Source organism: Bombina bombina, chromosome 6, assembly GCF_027579735.1.
Source record: "Bombina bombina isolate aBomBom1 chromosome 6, aBomBom1.pri, whole genome shotgun sequence".
NCBI lineage: Eukaryota > Metazoa > Chordata > Amphibia > Anura > Bombinatoridae > Bombina > Bombina bombina.
The window spans coordinates 115,755,381-115,769,985 of NC_069504.1; the positions used below are offsets into that span (position 1 = coordinate 115,755,381).

The window sequence follows — 14,605 nt, forward strand, 5'->3', positions numbered from 1 at the left end:
ATCTGCATACCAAAACCTGTGAGGCCATGCTGGAGCTACCAGCAGAACAAACGAGCATTCCTTCAGAATCTTGGAGATTACTCTTGGAAGAAGAACTAGAGGCGGAAAGATATAGGCAGGATGATACTTCCAAGGAAGTGACAATGCATCCACTGCTTCCGCTTGAGGATCCCTGGATCTGGACAGATACCTGGGAAGTTCCTTGTTTAGATGAGAAGCCATCAGATCTATTTCTGGAAGTCCCCACATTTGAACAATCTGAAGAAATACCTCTGGGTGAAGAGACCATTCGCCCGGATGTAACGTTTGGCGACTGAGATAATCCGCTTCCCAATTGTCTATACCTGGGATATGAACCGCAGAAACTAGACAGGAGCTGGATTCCGCCCAGATACTTCTTTCATAGCCAGAGGACTGTGAGTCCCTCCTTGATGATTGATGTATGCCACAGTTGTGACATTGTCTGTCTGAAAACAAATGAACAAATAAATTCCATTTTGAATAAATATGAAGATTTATCAGCATCAACCTCTGAGACAGAATCCTCTGAACCAGAGGAACCATTATCAGAATCAGAATGATGATGTTCATTTAAAAATTCATCTTAAAAATGAGAAGTTTTAAAAGACCTTTTACGTTTACTAGAAGGAGGAATAACAGACATAGCCTTCTTAATGGATTTAGAAACAAAATCTCTTATGTTAACAGGAACACTCTGAGTATTAGATGTTGATGGAACAACAACAGGTAATGTAACATTACTAAAGGAAATATTATCTGCATTAACAAGTTTGTCATGACATTCATTACAAACAACAGCTGGAGGAATAGATACCACAAGTTTACAGCAGATACACTTAACTTTGGTAGATCCAGCACCAGGCAGCGTTTTTCCAGAAGTATCTTCTGACTCAGTGTCAATCTGGGACATCTTGCAATATGTAATAGAAAAAACAACATATAAAGCAAAATTGATCAAATTCCTTAAATGACAGTTTCAGGAATGGGAAAAAATGCCAGTGAACAAGCTTCTAGCAACCAGAAGCAATAAATAATGAGACTTAAATAATGTGGAGACAATAGAGACGCCCACATTATTTGGCTCCTAAATGCTTTTGGCGCCAAAAATGACGCCGTATCCGGAACGCCGACACTTTTGGCGCAAAAACGTCAAAAAATTACTCAACTTCCGGCGACACGTATGACGCCGGAAACAGAAAAAAAAAATTGCGCCAAAAAAGTCAGCGCCAAAAATGACGCAATAAAATGAAGCATTTTCAGCCCCCGCGAGCCTAACAGCCCACAGGGAAAAAAAGTCAAATTTTAAGGTAAGAAAAAAATGATTGATTTATTCATATGCATTATCCCAAATATGAAACTGACTGTCTGAAATAAGGAACGTTGAACATCCTGAGTCAAGGCAAATAAATGTTTGAATACATATATTTAGAACTTTATATAAAAGTGCCCAACCATAGCTTAGAGCGTCACAGAAAATAAGACTTACTTACCCCAGGACACTCATCTACATGTAGTAGAAAGCCAAACCAGTATTGAAACGACAATCAGTAGAGGTAATGGTATATATAAGAGTATATCGTCGATCTGAAAAGGGAGGTAAGAGATGAATCTCTACGACCGATAACAGAGAACCTATGAAATAGACCCCGAAGAAGGAGATCATTGAATTCAAATAGGCAATACTCTCCTCACATCCCTCTGACATTCACTGCACGCTGAGAGGAAAACCGGGCTCCAACCTGCTGCTGAGCGCATATCAACGTAGAATCTAGCACAAACTTACTTCACCACCTCCATAGGAGGCAAAGTTTGTAAAAACTGATTTGTGGGTGTGGTGAGGGGTGTATTTATAGGCATTTTGAGGTTTGGGAAACTTTGCCCCTCCTGGTAGGAATGTATATCCCATACGTCACTAGCTCATGGACTCTTGCTAATTACATGAAAGAAAGGAGAACCATAGGGTGCAGTGGTGACTGTAGTTTACAAAAAAATTATTTAAACCTGACCAAAATGCCAGGGCGGGCCGTGGACCAGATACACCGTAGGAGAAAGAAATTTATCAGGTAAACATAAATTCTGTTTTCTCCTACATTGGTGTATCCGGTCCACGGCTACATCCTTACTTGTGGGAACCAATACCAAAGCTTTAGGACACGGATGAAGGGAGGGAACAAGTCAGGTAACCTAAACGGAAGGCACCACTGCTTGCAAAACCTTTCTCCCAAAAATAGCCTCCAAAGAAGCAAAAAGTATTGAATTTGTAAAATTTGGCAAACGTATGCAGTGAAGACCAAGTCGCTGTCTTACAAATCTGTTCAACAGAAGCCTCATTCTTGAAAGCCCATGTGGAAGCCACAGCTCTAGTAGAGTGAGCTGTAATTCGTTCAGGGGGCTGCCTTCCAGCAGTCTCATAAGCCAACCGGATGATGCTTTTTAGCCAGAAAGACAGAGAGGTCGCAGTCGCCTTTTGACCTCTCCTCTTGCCAGAATAGACGACAGACAAGGACGATGTTTGTCTGAAGTCTTTAGTTGCTTTTAGATAAAACTTCAAAGCACGAACCACATCAAGATTGTGTAACAGACGTTCCTTGTTAGAAACTGGATTAGGACACAGAGAAGGAACAACTATTTCCTGGTTGATATTCTTATTGGAAACCACTTTTGGAAGAAAACCAGGTTTGGTACGTAAAACAACCTTATCTGTATGAAAAACCAGATAGGGTGAATTACACTGCAAAGCAGACAATTCAGAAACTCTTCTAGCAGAAGAAATGGCTACTAAAAACAAAACTTTCCAAGATAGTAACTTAATATCTATGGAATGTAGAGGTTCAAACGGAACCCCTTGAAGAACTGAAAGAACTAAATTTAAACTCCATGGAGGAGCCACAGGTCTGTAGACAGGCTTGATTCTGACTAAAGCCTGTACAAACACCTGAATATCTGGCATGGCTGCCAGACGCTTGTGTAACAAAACAGACAGAGCAGATATCTGTCCTTTTAAGGAACTAGCTGATAGACCTTTCTCCAATCCTTCTTGGAGAAAAGATAGTATCCTTGGAATCCTAATCTTACTCCATGAGTAACCCTTGGATTCGCACCAGCAAAGATATTTCCGCCATATCTTATGGTAAATTTTCCTGGTGACAGGCTTTCTAGCCTGGATCAGAGTATCTATAACTGATTCCGAAAACCCACGCTTAGATAGAATCAAGCGTTCAATCTCTAAATGCTTTGAAAAGATTGCACACAAATTTTCAGACAAATTAACCCCTTAATGCCCAAACCGGAGCTAATAACAGCAATTAACCGGTTAAACACACTACAGTACTATGCCACAGCTTCCACTGTGGTCTTTACCTTCCTTAGGGATTATTTTAGTAGGAAATAAGCCTCTCTGGAGTCTTTTCTGATGCCTCTGGACTCCCCATGTGAAGCTGCATGAACTGCCTAGGCAAAACAACTGCGCAATTGAGGCGCGAAAATGAGGCCTCCTCCCTCTTCATTCCAGAGTGGAGGGGCCTTTCTGACTAGATTAGGTGTCCAAATAAGTGCCAGGTGCAAATAAAACCCCAAAAGTGTTTTAAAGTCTGAAAAAACACCTTAATTATAGTGAAAACATGCTAAAAAGCAATCGATTATGCCCACAAAAGTGTCAACTAGCATAGAGCCCTTAATATAAGCCATAATGGCTTACCTATCCCAGAGGGGATTGCCAACAGTCTTCTAGCATTACTAGGTCTTGTTAGAAAAATGACTGATCATACCTGAAGCAGTTAAGCCTGCAAACTGTTCCCCGAACTGAAGTTCTCTGGTTTCAACTGTCCTGCGTGGGAACAGCAATGGATTTTAGTTACTAGTTTTAGTGCTAAAATCATATTCCTCTCGGCAGAAATCTTCATCACTTTCTGCTGCAGAGTAAATAGTACAAGCCGGCACTATTTTAAAATAACAAACTCTTGATAGAAGAATAAAAAACTACAACTAAACACCACATACTCTTTACCACCCCCATGGAGATGCTACTAGTTAGAGAGGCAAAGAGAATGACTGGGGGGGCGGAGCCTGAGGGGAGCTATATGGACAGCTTTTGCTGTGTGCTCTCTTTGCCACTTCCTGTGGGGATTGAGAATATCCCACAAGTAAGGATGAAGCCGTGGACCGGATACACCAATGTAGGAGAAATGAGTGTATAATGGCCCTTTAACCAAGTAACTAGCCAGTAAGAAAAGAGGGTGGGTTAAATTCAGACATTGCACTCTCCCGCCTCAATTCTGATTAAATTTTTTTTTGTGGGGTTGAAGTTTAAGGAAAAACAAGGTTAGGGTTTTAAAATTAGGCATAGGCAAAATTTCAGTATTATAGCTGCAGGCAGCAGAATTCATTTAGTTTCGGCACTGAACATATCTGTACACAGAAATCTGTGGAAATCCAGATCATAGTGTGTCACACTTTTACAATGATGTATCCGGTGCCGAAATAAAACTAATGCTGCTGCCTGCAGCCATATTTGACATTAGTTTTGCAAACAAATGGCGAATCCTAAAATGTTGGGTACCAAGAATGAGTTCTCTGTTTGCAATCAAACAATCTATTGTCTATAGAATTCAAATTTGTACACAGTTCAATTTAGAGGGACTACACTGCTACACAGGATGATTTCAGAAGGTAGAGGACAAAAACCAAAGATATATAAGAATACACTGATATGAGTAGGTAAACATCATTTAATAAAGTGGGTACTTTCCACAAACTGAAAGTCACATGCATACTGTGTGCATACTATAATTAACAGAACATTGCCTCACATAACTTTACTATTAGTGTGCATAATATAATTATTAACAGAAAAATGCCTCACCTAACTTTACTATTAGACTGCATACTATAATTGACAGAACATTGCATCACATAACTTTACTATTAGTGTGCATATTATAATTATTAACAAAACATTGCCTCACATAACTTTACTATTAGTGTGCATATTATAATTATTAACAGAACATTGCCTCACATAACTTTACTATTAGACTGAATACTATAATTATTAACAGAACATTGCCTCACATAACTACTATTTGGAAACTACCAGCGGATCCTGCTAACAAATTAAATTAACAAAATCATTCCTTTTTGAGTGCACAGATTTATAATCATAAGACATTTTTTGATGTCCTATACCCTTTTAATATTTTAAATTGTGGCATTTACAAATAGGACGCACATATTTGCTTCAATATTTTTATAGAGAATATAAACTAAGCAATATAGCAAGAGTAAGTGTAATAATAGAATAACATTATGCAACCAAATATGTATTTCAATATTTTAAATAATGGTTTATAATTTCATTAGCATACAAATGCACAACTTATCCAGGGTGAAAATTCAATTACTCCAATTCTGATCTGTACAGCTGACACGGGAGAACAGATATTGTGTGGTACTATAAAGCACTGCACAGCAATCCAGTGAAGTAAAGAAGGTAGTGTAGGTCCAATATGGTGTAGGTCCAATAAAAAGCTATCAAGAGCCACATAACACTCCCCTCAGCCCTTCAGTCGGACACCCATGTTGTAGATAATCAAATATAAATAAAGAAGAATAAACTTACCAAGTTCATTGAGACTCTGTGCAGCTTTGGTAATCTCGCGACTTCCCCCTTGTAACTGTCCCTGAAGTCTCTTACTGAGATACAAGATGCGTATAATTCTCCTCAGCAAATCACACGCCGACTGTGTAAAAATAAAAAACATTAAAGATTGTATAATTATAACTCCTTTCAACAACAAAAACGTTTACTTGCATTTTTCTGCAATCAGTTCTCTGCATTGTTAGCATGTTAGATAATATTGGGTTTGCACCTATTCTATGCATTTCAATCTGCAGTGATTAATAAGCAGTTAGGCACCCTCACCTCAAGCTGCTGAACAGGAAGATAATAGGGAAGTGGCTGCTAAAACTTGTTGCTCGATAGGTAATGTCTGCTCTGTGTACACAGATCAATTTCAGGCTGTTACGTTGCATAACTTTGCTGCAAAACAATCGGACAGCTCCACCTACTGGCTATTTTAATTGGTGCACTTTGCTTTCCAAAGCTTTTCAATAGCAGTCACATGACTGAAAAAAAAAAGGTTGTTATTCTGAAACGGCGCAAATTGAACCGGCGTAAACCGAGGGCCACCTGTATTTCTTGCTGTGTGCACAATACATAGCTTTAACCTTGTGGAAGCTGAGCTTATATTATAATGTTTACTACTGTTCTAACTGAAGTAACTACAATAAGAAACAGCCTCATGTTTCAAAATAAACCTCTACAAGTCTTGCCAATGACTATAAATCTGAAGCAAGAAGAACACGCACAGAAATCAAATTCTTAGACCCAATTCTCCTTATTGAAACTGTAGCTCTGTAACGAAGAACCAAGAAAGATAACTATCAACCATTACTTAAATCCTCAATGTAATGTGGTAACTGCAGTATTTTCAGGACCTCAAAAATGATAACAATTAGGAAAAACAAAATTTATGCTTACCTGATAAATTAATTTCTCTTGTGGTGTATCCAGTCCACGGGTTCATCCATTACTTGTGGGATATTCTCCTTCCCAACAGGAAGCTGCAAGAGGACACCCACAGCAGAGCAGTCTATATAGCTCCTCCCCTAACTGCCACCCCCAGTCATTCGACCGAAGACAAGCAAGAAAAAAGGAGAAACTATAGGGTGCAGTGGTGACTGTAGTTAAAAATAAAAAACACCTGCCTAAAAATGACAGGACGGGCCGTGGACTGGATACACCACAAGAGAAATACATTTATCAGGTAAGCATAAATTTTGTTTTCTCTTGTAAAGGTGTATCCAGTCCACGGGTTCATCCATTACTTGTGGGATACCAATACCAAAGCTTTAGGACACGGATGAAGGGAGGGACAAGGCAGGCCCTTAAACGGAAGGCACCACTGCCTGTAAGACCTTTCTCCCAAAAATAGCCTCCGAAGAAGCAAAAGTATTGAATTTGTAGAATTTAGAAAAAGTATGAAGCGAAGACCAAGTCGCCGCCTTACAAATCTGTTCAACAGAGGCCTCATTTTTAAAAGCCCATGTGGAAGCTACCGCTCTAGTGGAATGAGCTGTAATTCTTTCAGGAGGCTGCTGGCCAGCAGTCTCATAAGCTAAGCCTATTATACTTCTTAGCCAAAAAGATAGAGAAGTTGCCGAAGCCTTTTGGCCTCTCCTCTGTCCAGAGTAGACAACAAACAAAGCAGATGTTTGACTAAAAATCCTTCGTAGCTTGTAAATAAAACTTTAAAGCACGAACCACATCAAGATTGTGTAAAAGACGTTCCTTCTTTGAGGAAGGATTAGGACATAATGAAGGAACAACAATCTCCTGATTGATATTCTTATTAGATACTACCTTAGGAAGAAACCCAGGTTTTGTACGCAAAACTACCTTATCTGCATGGAAAACCAGATAAGGAGAATCACACTGTAAAGCAGATAACTCCGAAACTCTTCGAACCGAGGAGATAGCTACTAAAAACAGAACTTTCCAAGATAAAAGTTTAATATCTATGGAATGCAGAGGTTCAAACGGAACCCCTTGAAGAACTTTAAGAACTAAATTTAAACTCCATGGGGGAGCAACAGGTTTAAACACAGGCTTAATTCTAATTAATTCTAAAGCCTGACAAAACGTCTGAACATCTGGAACCTCAGCCAGACGTTTGTGTAAAAGAATAGACAGAGCAGAGATCTGTCCCTTTAAGGAACTAGCAGACAATCCTTTCTCCAATCCCTCCTGGAGAAAGGATAATATTCTAGCAATCCTGACTTGGATTCACACCAATGAAGATACTTACACCATATCTTATGATAGATTTTCCTGGTGCCTGAATTAAGGTATCAATGACCAACTCGGAAAACCCCCGCTTTGATAGAATCAAGCGTTCAATCTCCAAGCAGTCAGACGCAGAGAAATTAGATTTGGATGTTTGAAAGGACCTTGAAGTAGAAGGTCCTGTCTCAGCGACAGAGTCCATGGTGGAAAGGATGACATGTCCACCATATCTGCATACCAAGTCCTGCGTGGCCAGGAGCTATCAAAATCACCGAAGCTCTCTCCTGCTTGATCTTGGCAATCAGACGAGGGAACAGAGGAAACGGTGGAAACACATAAGTAAGGCTGAGGGACCAGGGCGCTGCTAGAGCATCTATCAGCGCTGCCTTGGGATCCCTGGACCCGTAACAAGGAAGCTTGGCGTTCTGACGAGACGCCATGAGATCCAGTTCTGGTTTGCCCCATAGTTGAATCAACTGGGAAAATACCTCCGGATGGAGTTCTTACTCCCCCGGATGAAAAGTCTGCCTTAGAAAATCCGCCTCCCAGTTCTCTACTCCTGGGATATGGATAGCTGAGAGATGGCAAGAGTGAACCTCTGTCCAATAGAATTATCTTTGAAACCTCCAACATCGCCAGGGGGCTCTTTGTACCCCCCTGATGGTTGATATAGGCTACAGTCGTGATGTTGTCCGACTGAAATCTGATTAACCTGACCGCAGCTAGCTGAGGCCAAGCCTGAAGAGCATTGAATATCGCTCTTAGTTCCAGAATGTTTATCGGAAGGAGGGCTTCCTCCTGATTCCATGAACCCTGAGCCTTCAGGGAGTTCCAGACTGCGCCCCAGCCCAGAAGGCTGGCATCTGTCATCACTATAGTCCATTCTGGCCTACGGAAGCTCATTCCCCTGGACAGGTGGACCCGAGATAGCCACCAGAGAAGAGAATCTCTGGTCTCTTGATCCAGATTTAGCAGAGGGGACAAATCTGTGTAATCCCCATTCCACTGTTTGAGCATGCAAAGTTGCAGTGGTCTGAGATGTAGACGGGCAAACAGAACTATGTCCATTGCCGCTACCATTAAGCCGATTACTTCCATACACTGAGCCACTGACAGCTGAGAAGTGGAATAAAGAGCACGGCAGGAAGGTAGAAGCTTTGACAACCTGACCTCTGTCTATTTTCATCGTTCACCTTCCACCCGTGAGACCTCAGAAAGACAAGAACAATGTCCATATGGGACTTGGTGATTTGAAAAGTCGACGCCTGTATCAGAATGTCGTCTAGGTAAGGGGCCACCGCTATGCCCCGTGGCCTTAGAACCGCCAGTAGGGACCCTAGAACCTTTGTAAAGATTCTTGGTGCCGTGGCTAACCCGAAGGCAAGAGCCACGAACTGGTAATGCCTGTCTAGGAAGGCAAACCTGAGAAACCGATGATCATCTCTGTGTATCGGAATGTGGAGATAAGCATCCTTTAAATCCATGGTAGTCATATATTGACCCTCCTGGATCAAAGGTAGGATGGTTCGAATAGTCTCCATCTTGAAGGATGGGACCCTGAGAAATTTGTTTAGGATCTTGTGATCTAAGATTGGTCTGAAGGTTCCCTCTTTCTTGGGAACTATAAACAGATTTGAATAGAATCCTTGCCCCTGTTCCTCCCTTGGAACTGGGTGGATCACTCTCATGACCAGAAGGTCTTGAACACAAAGTAAGAATGCCTCTCTCTTTATCTGGTTTTCAGATAATAGTGAGAGATGAAATATCCCTTTTGGAGATGAGGCTTTGAAATCCAGAAGATATCCCTGGGAAACAATCTCCAGAGCTCAGGGATCCTGGACGTCTCTTGCCCAAGCCTGGGCGAAGAGAGAAAGTCTGCCCCCAACTAGATCCGGTCCAGGATCGGGGGCTACTCCTTCATGCTGTCTTAGAGGCAGCAGCAGGCTTTTTGGCCTGCTTTCCCTTGCTCCAAGCCTGGCTAGGTCTCCAGACTGGCTTGGACTGGGCAGAATTTCCTTCTTGTTTTGTAGTAGAGGAAGTTGAAGCTGCACCACTCTTGAAGTTCCGAAAGGAACGAAAATTAGTCTGTTTGGTCTTTAATTTGTTGGACCTATCCTGGGGAAGGGCGTGGCCTTTCCCTCCAGTAATATCAGAAATGATCTCCTTCAGTCCAGGCCCGAATAGGGTCTGCCCCTTGAAGGGAATGTTGAGAAGCTTAGACTTTGAAGTAACGTCAGCTGACCAGGATTTAAGCCATAGCGCCCTACACGCCTGAATGGCAAAACCTGAATTCTTAGCCGTTAGCTTAGTTAAATGAAACACGGTGTAAGAAATAAATGAATTGGCTAACCTAAGAGCTTTAAGCCTGTCTAGGATATCATCCAACGGGGTCTCCACGTGAAGAGCCTCTTCAAGAGACTCGAACCAGAAAGCCGCAGCAGCAGTGACTGGGGCAATGCATGCAAGAGGCTGGAGATTAAAACCTTGTTGTATAAAGATTTTCTTAAGGAAACCCTCTAATTTTTTACCAATTGGATCTAGGAAAGCACAACTGTCCTCGACGGGGATAGTTGTACGCTTAGCTAGGGTAGATACTGCTCCCTCCACCTTAGGGACCGTCTGCCACGAGTCCCGTGTAGCGGCATCTATGGGAAACATCTTTTTAAAAGCAGGAGGGGGAGAGAACGGTACACCTGGTCTATCCCATTCCTTCGTAATAATTTCTGAAAACCTCTTAGGGATTGGAAAAACATCAGTGTTTGTCCATGTTACACAATTTCTCTGGGACTACAATGGTGTCACAGTCATCCAGAGTTGCTAAAACCTCCCTGAGCAACAAGCGGAGGTGTTCAAGCTTAAATTTAAATGCTGTCATTTCAGAGTCAGACTGGAGTAACGCCTTCCCTGAATCAGAAATGTCACCCACAGATAGAAGCTCTCCTGCTTCGGCTTCTGTACATTGTGAGGGTATATCAGACATAGCTACTAAAGTGTCAGAAAGCTCTGTATAAGAGACTAAAGCAGCATTGCGCCCACTTGCAAATGGATGATTAACCCCTTAGGCTCCAAAAAGGATTAGAAAAACGGAAAAACCGTTAACAGTCAAACTGCCACAGCTCCGCTGTGGCCCTACCTGCCCTTAAACACGATTTTTTTGCAGGAAAAACACCCTCTTATAGTGGTCCTAGATGCCAGAGGACTCCTTCAGGGAAGCTGGATGTCTCAGACTGAAAATGAAAATAGGCCCCTCCCACCATGACCTGAAAGTCAGGGGGCCTTTTTTAGGAGTGATCTAACAAGCCATGTGGAAAATTAGGCCCCAAAAAAAGATTTATCACCCTCAGAGAAAAAACATTTTTACTTCTAAAACATGCAAACGTTTTTACACTAAGTAATAAGAGTATTGACATGTATATTACCATTTTTTACAAGCATGATCCCAGTTACTGTAAAATCACTGTATCAGGCTTACCTCAAATATACCAGGCACTGTCAGCATTTTCTAGACCTTATCTCTCTAGAAAAAAATATACTGAACATACCTCAAAGCAGGCAATCTGCAGACCGTCCCCCCAACTGAAGTTTTCTTTCCATACTCTTCAGTTATGTGTGACAACAGCAATGGACCTTAGTTACAAACCGCTAAGATCATCAAACCTCCAGGCAGAATTCTTCTTCCAATTTCTCCCTGAGAGTAAAAACAGTACAACGACGGTACCGTTTAAAAATAACAAACTTTTGATTGAAGGTAAAAAACTATACTAATTCACCACATCTCTCTTGATACTTCCTTTCTTGTCGAGAGCTGCAAGAGAATGACTGGGGGTGGCAGTTAGGGGAGGAGCTATATACACAGCTCTGCTGTGGGTGTCCTCTTGCAGCTTCCTGTTGGGAAGGAGAATATCCCACAAGTAATGGATGAACCCGTGGACTGGATACACCTTTACAAGAGAAATAAGTTCAATCATGTATACAGTTATTGTATTAATCGTATAAGTGAAAATGTGATGTACTAGATTCATTTAATATATATGTCAGAATAACCAGGACATTAAGCATACAGATTCTGGCTCCATGTGAACAATATTGCCTGTGAGTCAATGATCTGGAGAGAGAGATGGGGGGATATTTGGATCTTTCAAGACATTCACTTGACCTTTAAAATTCAAACCCAAGACAATTAAAATGCTTGAGAACTGAATAGATAAAAAGTAGCATGGATGTTAAAGGCAGTGGGAATTTTAAAGGGCCTTCAAGTGGATATTCTGCTAGGCTTTTTCCCAATGGAATTGACAAAGATAAATAATCAATTTTTAGTTTGCATCTCAAGAGGTTTAGATTCAGCCTGTGGTATTATTCCAATTAGGAATAATCCTTGGACAACTAAAACTGCAGTGCAGAAGCATAAATTTGTCTTTTTCCGTTGTTTAATATTGAGTAGTGGACTAGTAACTATTCTCCCTTTACTAATAAAGCAAAGTATTTATTTATTTTAAAATCACTAATTACCAATTGGAACAATATAGGTGAAAACCATTAAAATACAAAGTTTACTCAGTAAATGGAAGCACTAACTAACGGACTCCACTGGGTTATCAACCAGATTTAAAGGGACAGTCAAGTCCAAAAAAAACTTTTATGATTCAAATAGGGCATGTAATTTCAAACAACTTTCCAATTTACTTTTATCACCGATTTTGCTTTATTCTCTAGGTATTCTTAGTTGAAAGCTAAACCTAGGAGGTTCATATGCTAATTTCTTAGACCTTGAAGGCTGCCTCTAATCTAAATGCATTTTGATCGTTTTTCACCACTAGAGGGCATTACTTCAAGTGTTTCATATAGATAACATTGAGCTCATGCATGTGAATTTATCATGGAGTCCGCTCTGATTGGCTAAAATGCAAGTCTGTCAAAAGAACTGAAATAAGGGGGCAGTCTGCTGAGGCTTAGATACAAGGTAATTACAGAGGTAAAATGTGTATAATTATAACTGTGTTGGTTATGCAAAACTGGGGAATTGGTAATTAAGGGATTATCTGTCTTTTAAAAAAACAAAAACTCTGGTGTTGACTGTCCCTTTAATACTATGTTAAGACTGTTCAGATCGCATATATTAATAATAAGTTGGCAGGGACCTTAGAGGCTGCAACAGAGCAATACTATTTTGAATATTAATGTTGCGGATGATGGAGATAATTATAAAGTAGCAGGATCTAATATAAAAGCCTAAGTAAAATTTTAATATCCATCTATCTAGATTATATCTCTATCTATATATCTATCTTCCCGTTTCCACACTATTTTAATTCTGGCTTTTATCTGCGTTTGGTCATTTTTCCCATCCTTTTGGAGGAATAATATGATCTGAAATCATGACATGAATATAAATTTACCAATTTGAAATAATTTGATTGATACTTGTTTACAAAAACATGACTGATTCATGAAAGAAACCTTCAAATATATCAAGTGACTTAATAAAGTAGAAGCTGAAAGCATTTTCCACAAATAACAAAACAAGTGGTCACAATCTAAAGTTAGAGGGTAGCAGATTCAGGAGAAATGTGAGGAAGCATTTATTTACAGAAAGAGTGGTGGATTTATGGAATAAACTTCCATTTGAGGTGGTAAACACAAAGACTGTAAAGGAAATAAAAAATACCTGAGACGTGCATACGGCTATCCTAAGAAAACCGTAACGCAATATTGGTATGTTATCTACCTTCAAATTCTATGTTTTTATTTGTGTGAGATACAATAAAAACATTAAGCAGGTATAATTTCTGGTTTTGTTCTGCACTGCACCTGATTACACAAAACTTTTATTCATTTTTACTTACCTAACGTATCCCTCGCAATGCTAATGGTATTCTATTCTAATGTATCAATAATAATGTATTGCAGGGGAAGGCTTCTTCTGATAATTGATAAATGTCACACACATGTAGTCGAATTTTAAAGGGACATTAAAATGAAAAAAAATTGTACGTTCCAATTTATTAATTTTTCTACTAGCCCCCCTGTATAGCCACAGAGAACTGCTGGTCCCAACGAGATACAGTAGCTAAGCCAATGTGAAGCAACAGTTGCACTGTTGGGTCTAAAGCAGTATTTAAAAGGAAAGTGTATTCAGGCAAGCATAGCTTTTTTTTGTACACATTTTAGTTACTTGGCCAAATATTGCAAAGGACACATTTTTTGCACACACTGCTCAAAACAATTACAGGGAGCATACAGTGCACACAGAGCGTGGTGGGCGCTGCTCATTGCCACACGTGGCGAAGAAGCCTACATTGAAGAAGCATGCGTTTAGACAATGAGTCTAACCGTGTTTAGCAAGGGCAACAAAATGTACTTAGTTTTGCTAATAATCCCCTCACGTGTGTGGTATACGGATGTATAAAAAAGGGATATACCCATCTGACAAAGGGTTTGTTTTCAGCTATATTATAAAAATGGGGGTCACAAATTTTCCAATGTAACAAAAACCTGGTGACAAAAAGTTTAAGAGGCTCTGATATAGAGGAACAGAAAGTCCTGTTTATCAGATTTCATACATTTTTTACAAATTGAGCAATCTCAGAATTCCTTGATCTAAAAGCAAGAAGAGGAACAACTTCTTTCAAATCATGACCATCAACATTGTCATTATTATGGGACAATAAACTTTAAATATGAAATGTGGCAGTGTCATTTATTTTCTCTATTTAAAGGGACAGTAAAGTCATAATTAGAAAT

General features: G+C 40.1%; 1 protein-coding gene across 2 annotated transcripts in view; it reads right to left on the reverse strand.

Moving 5' to 3' along the window:
* COG5 (component of oligomeric golgi complex 5) overlaps positions 1-14,605 on the reverse strand; it is a 1,291,144-nt gene that overhangs the window by 1,203,801 nt on the left and 72,738 nt on the right. For both annotated transcript variants that reach the window (XM_053716572.1, XM_053716573.1), the window contains one exon: positions 5,639-5,759. In XM_053716572.1, the coding sequence (XP_053572547.1) occupies positions 5,639-5,759 (121 nt within the window). The remainder of the gene's footprint in view (positions 1-5,638; positions 5,760-14,605) is intronic.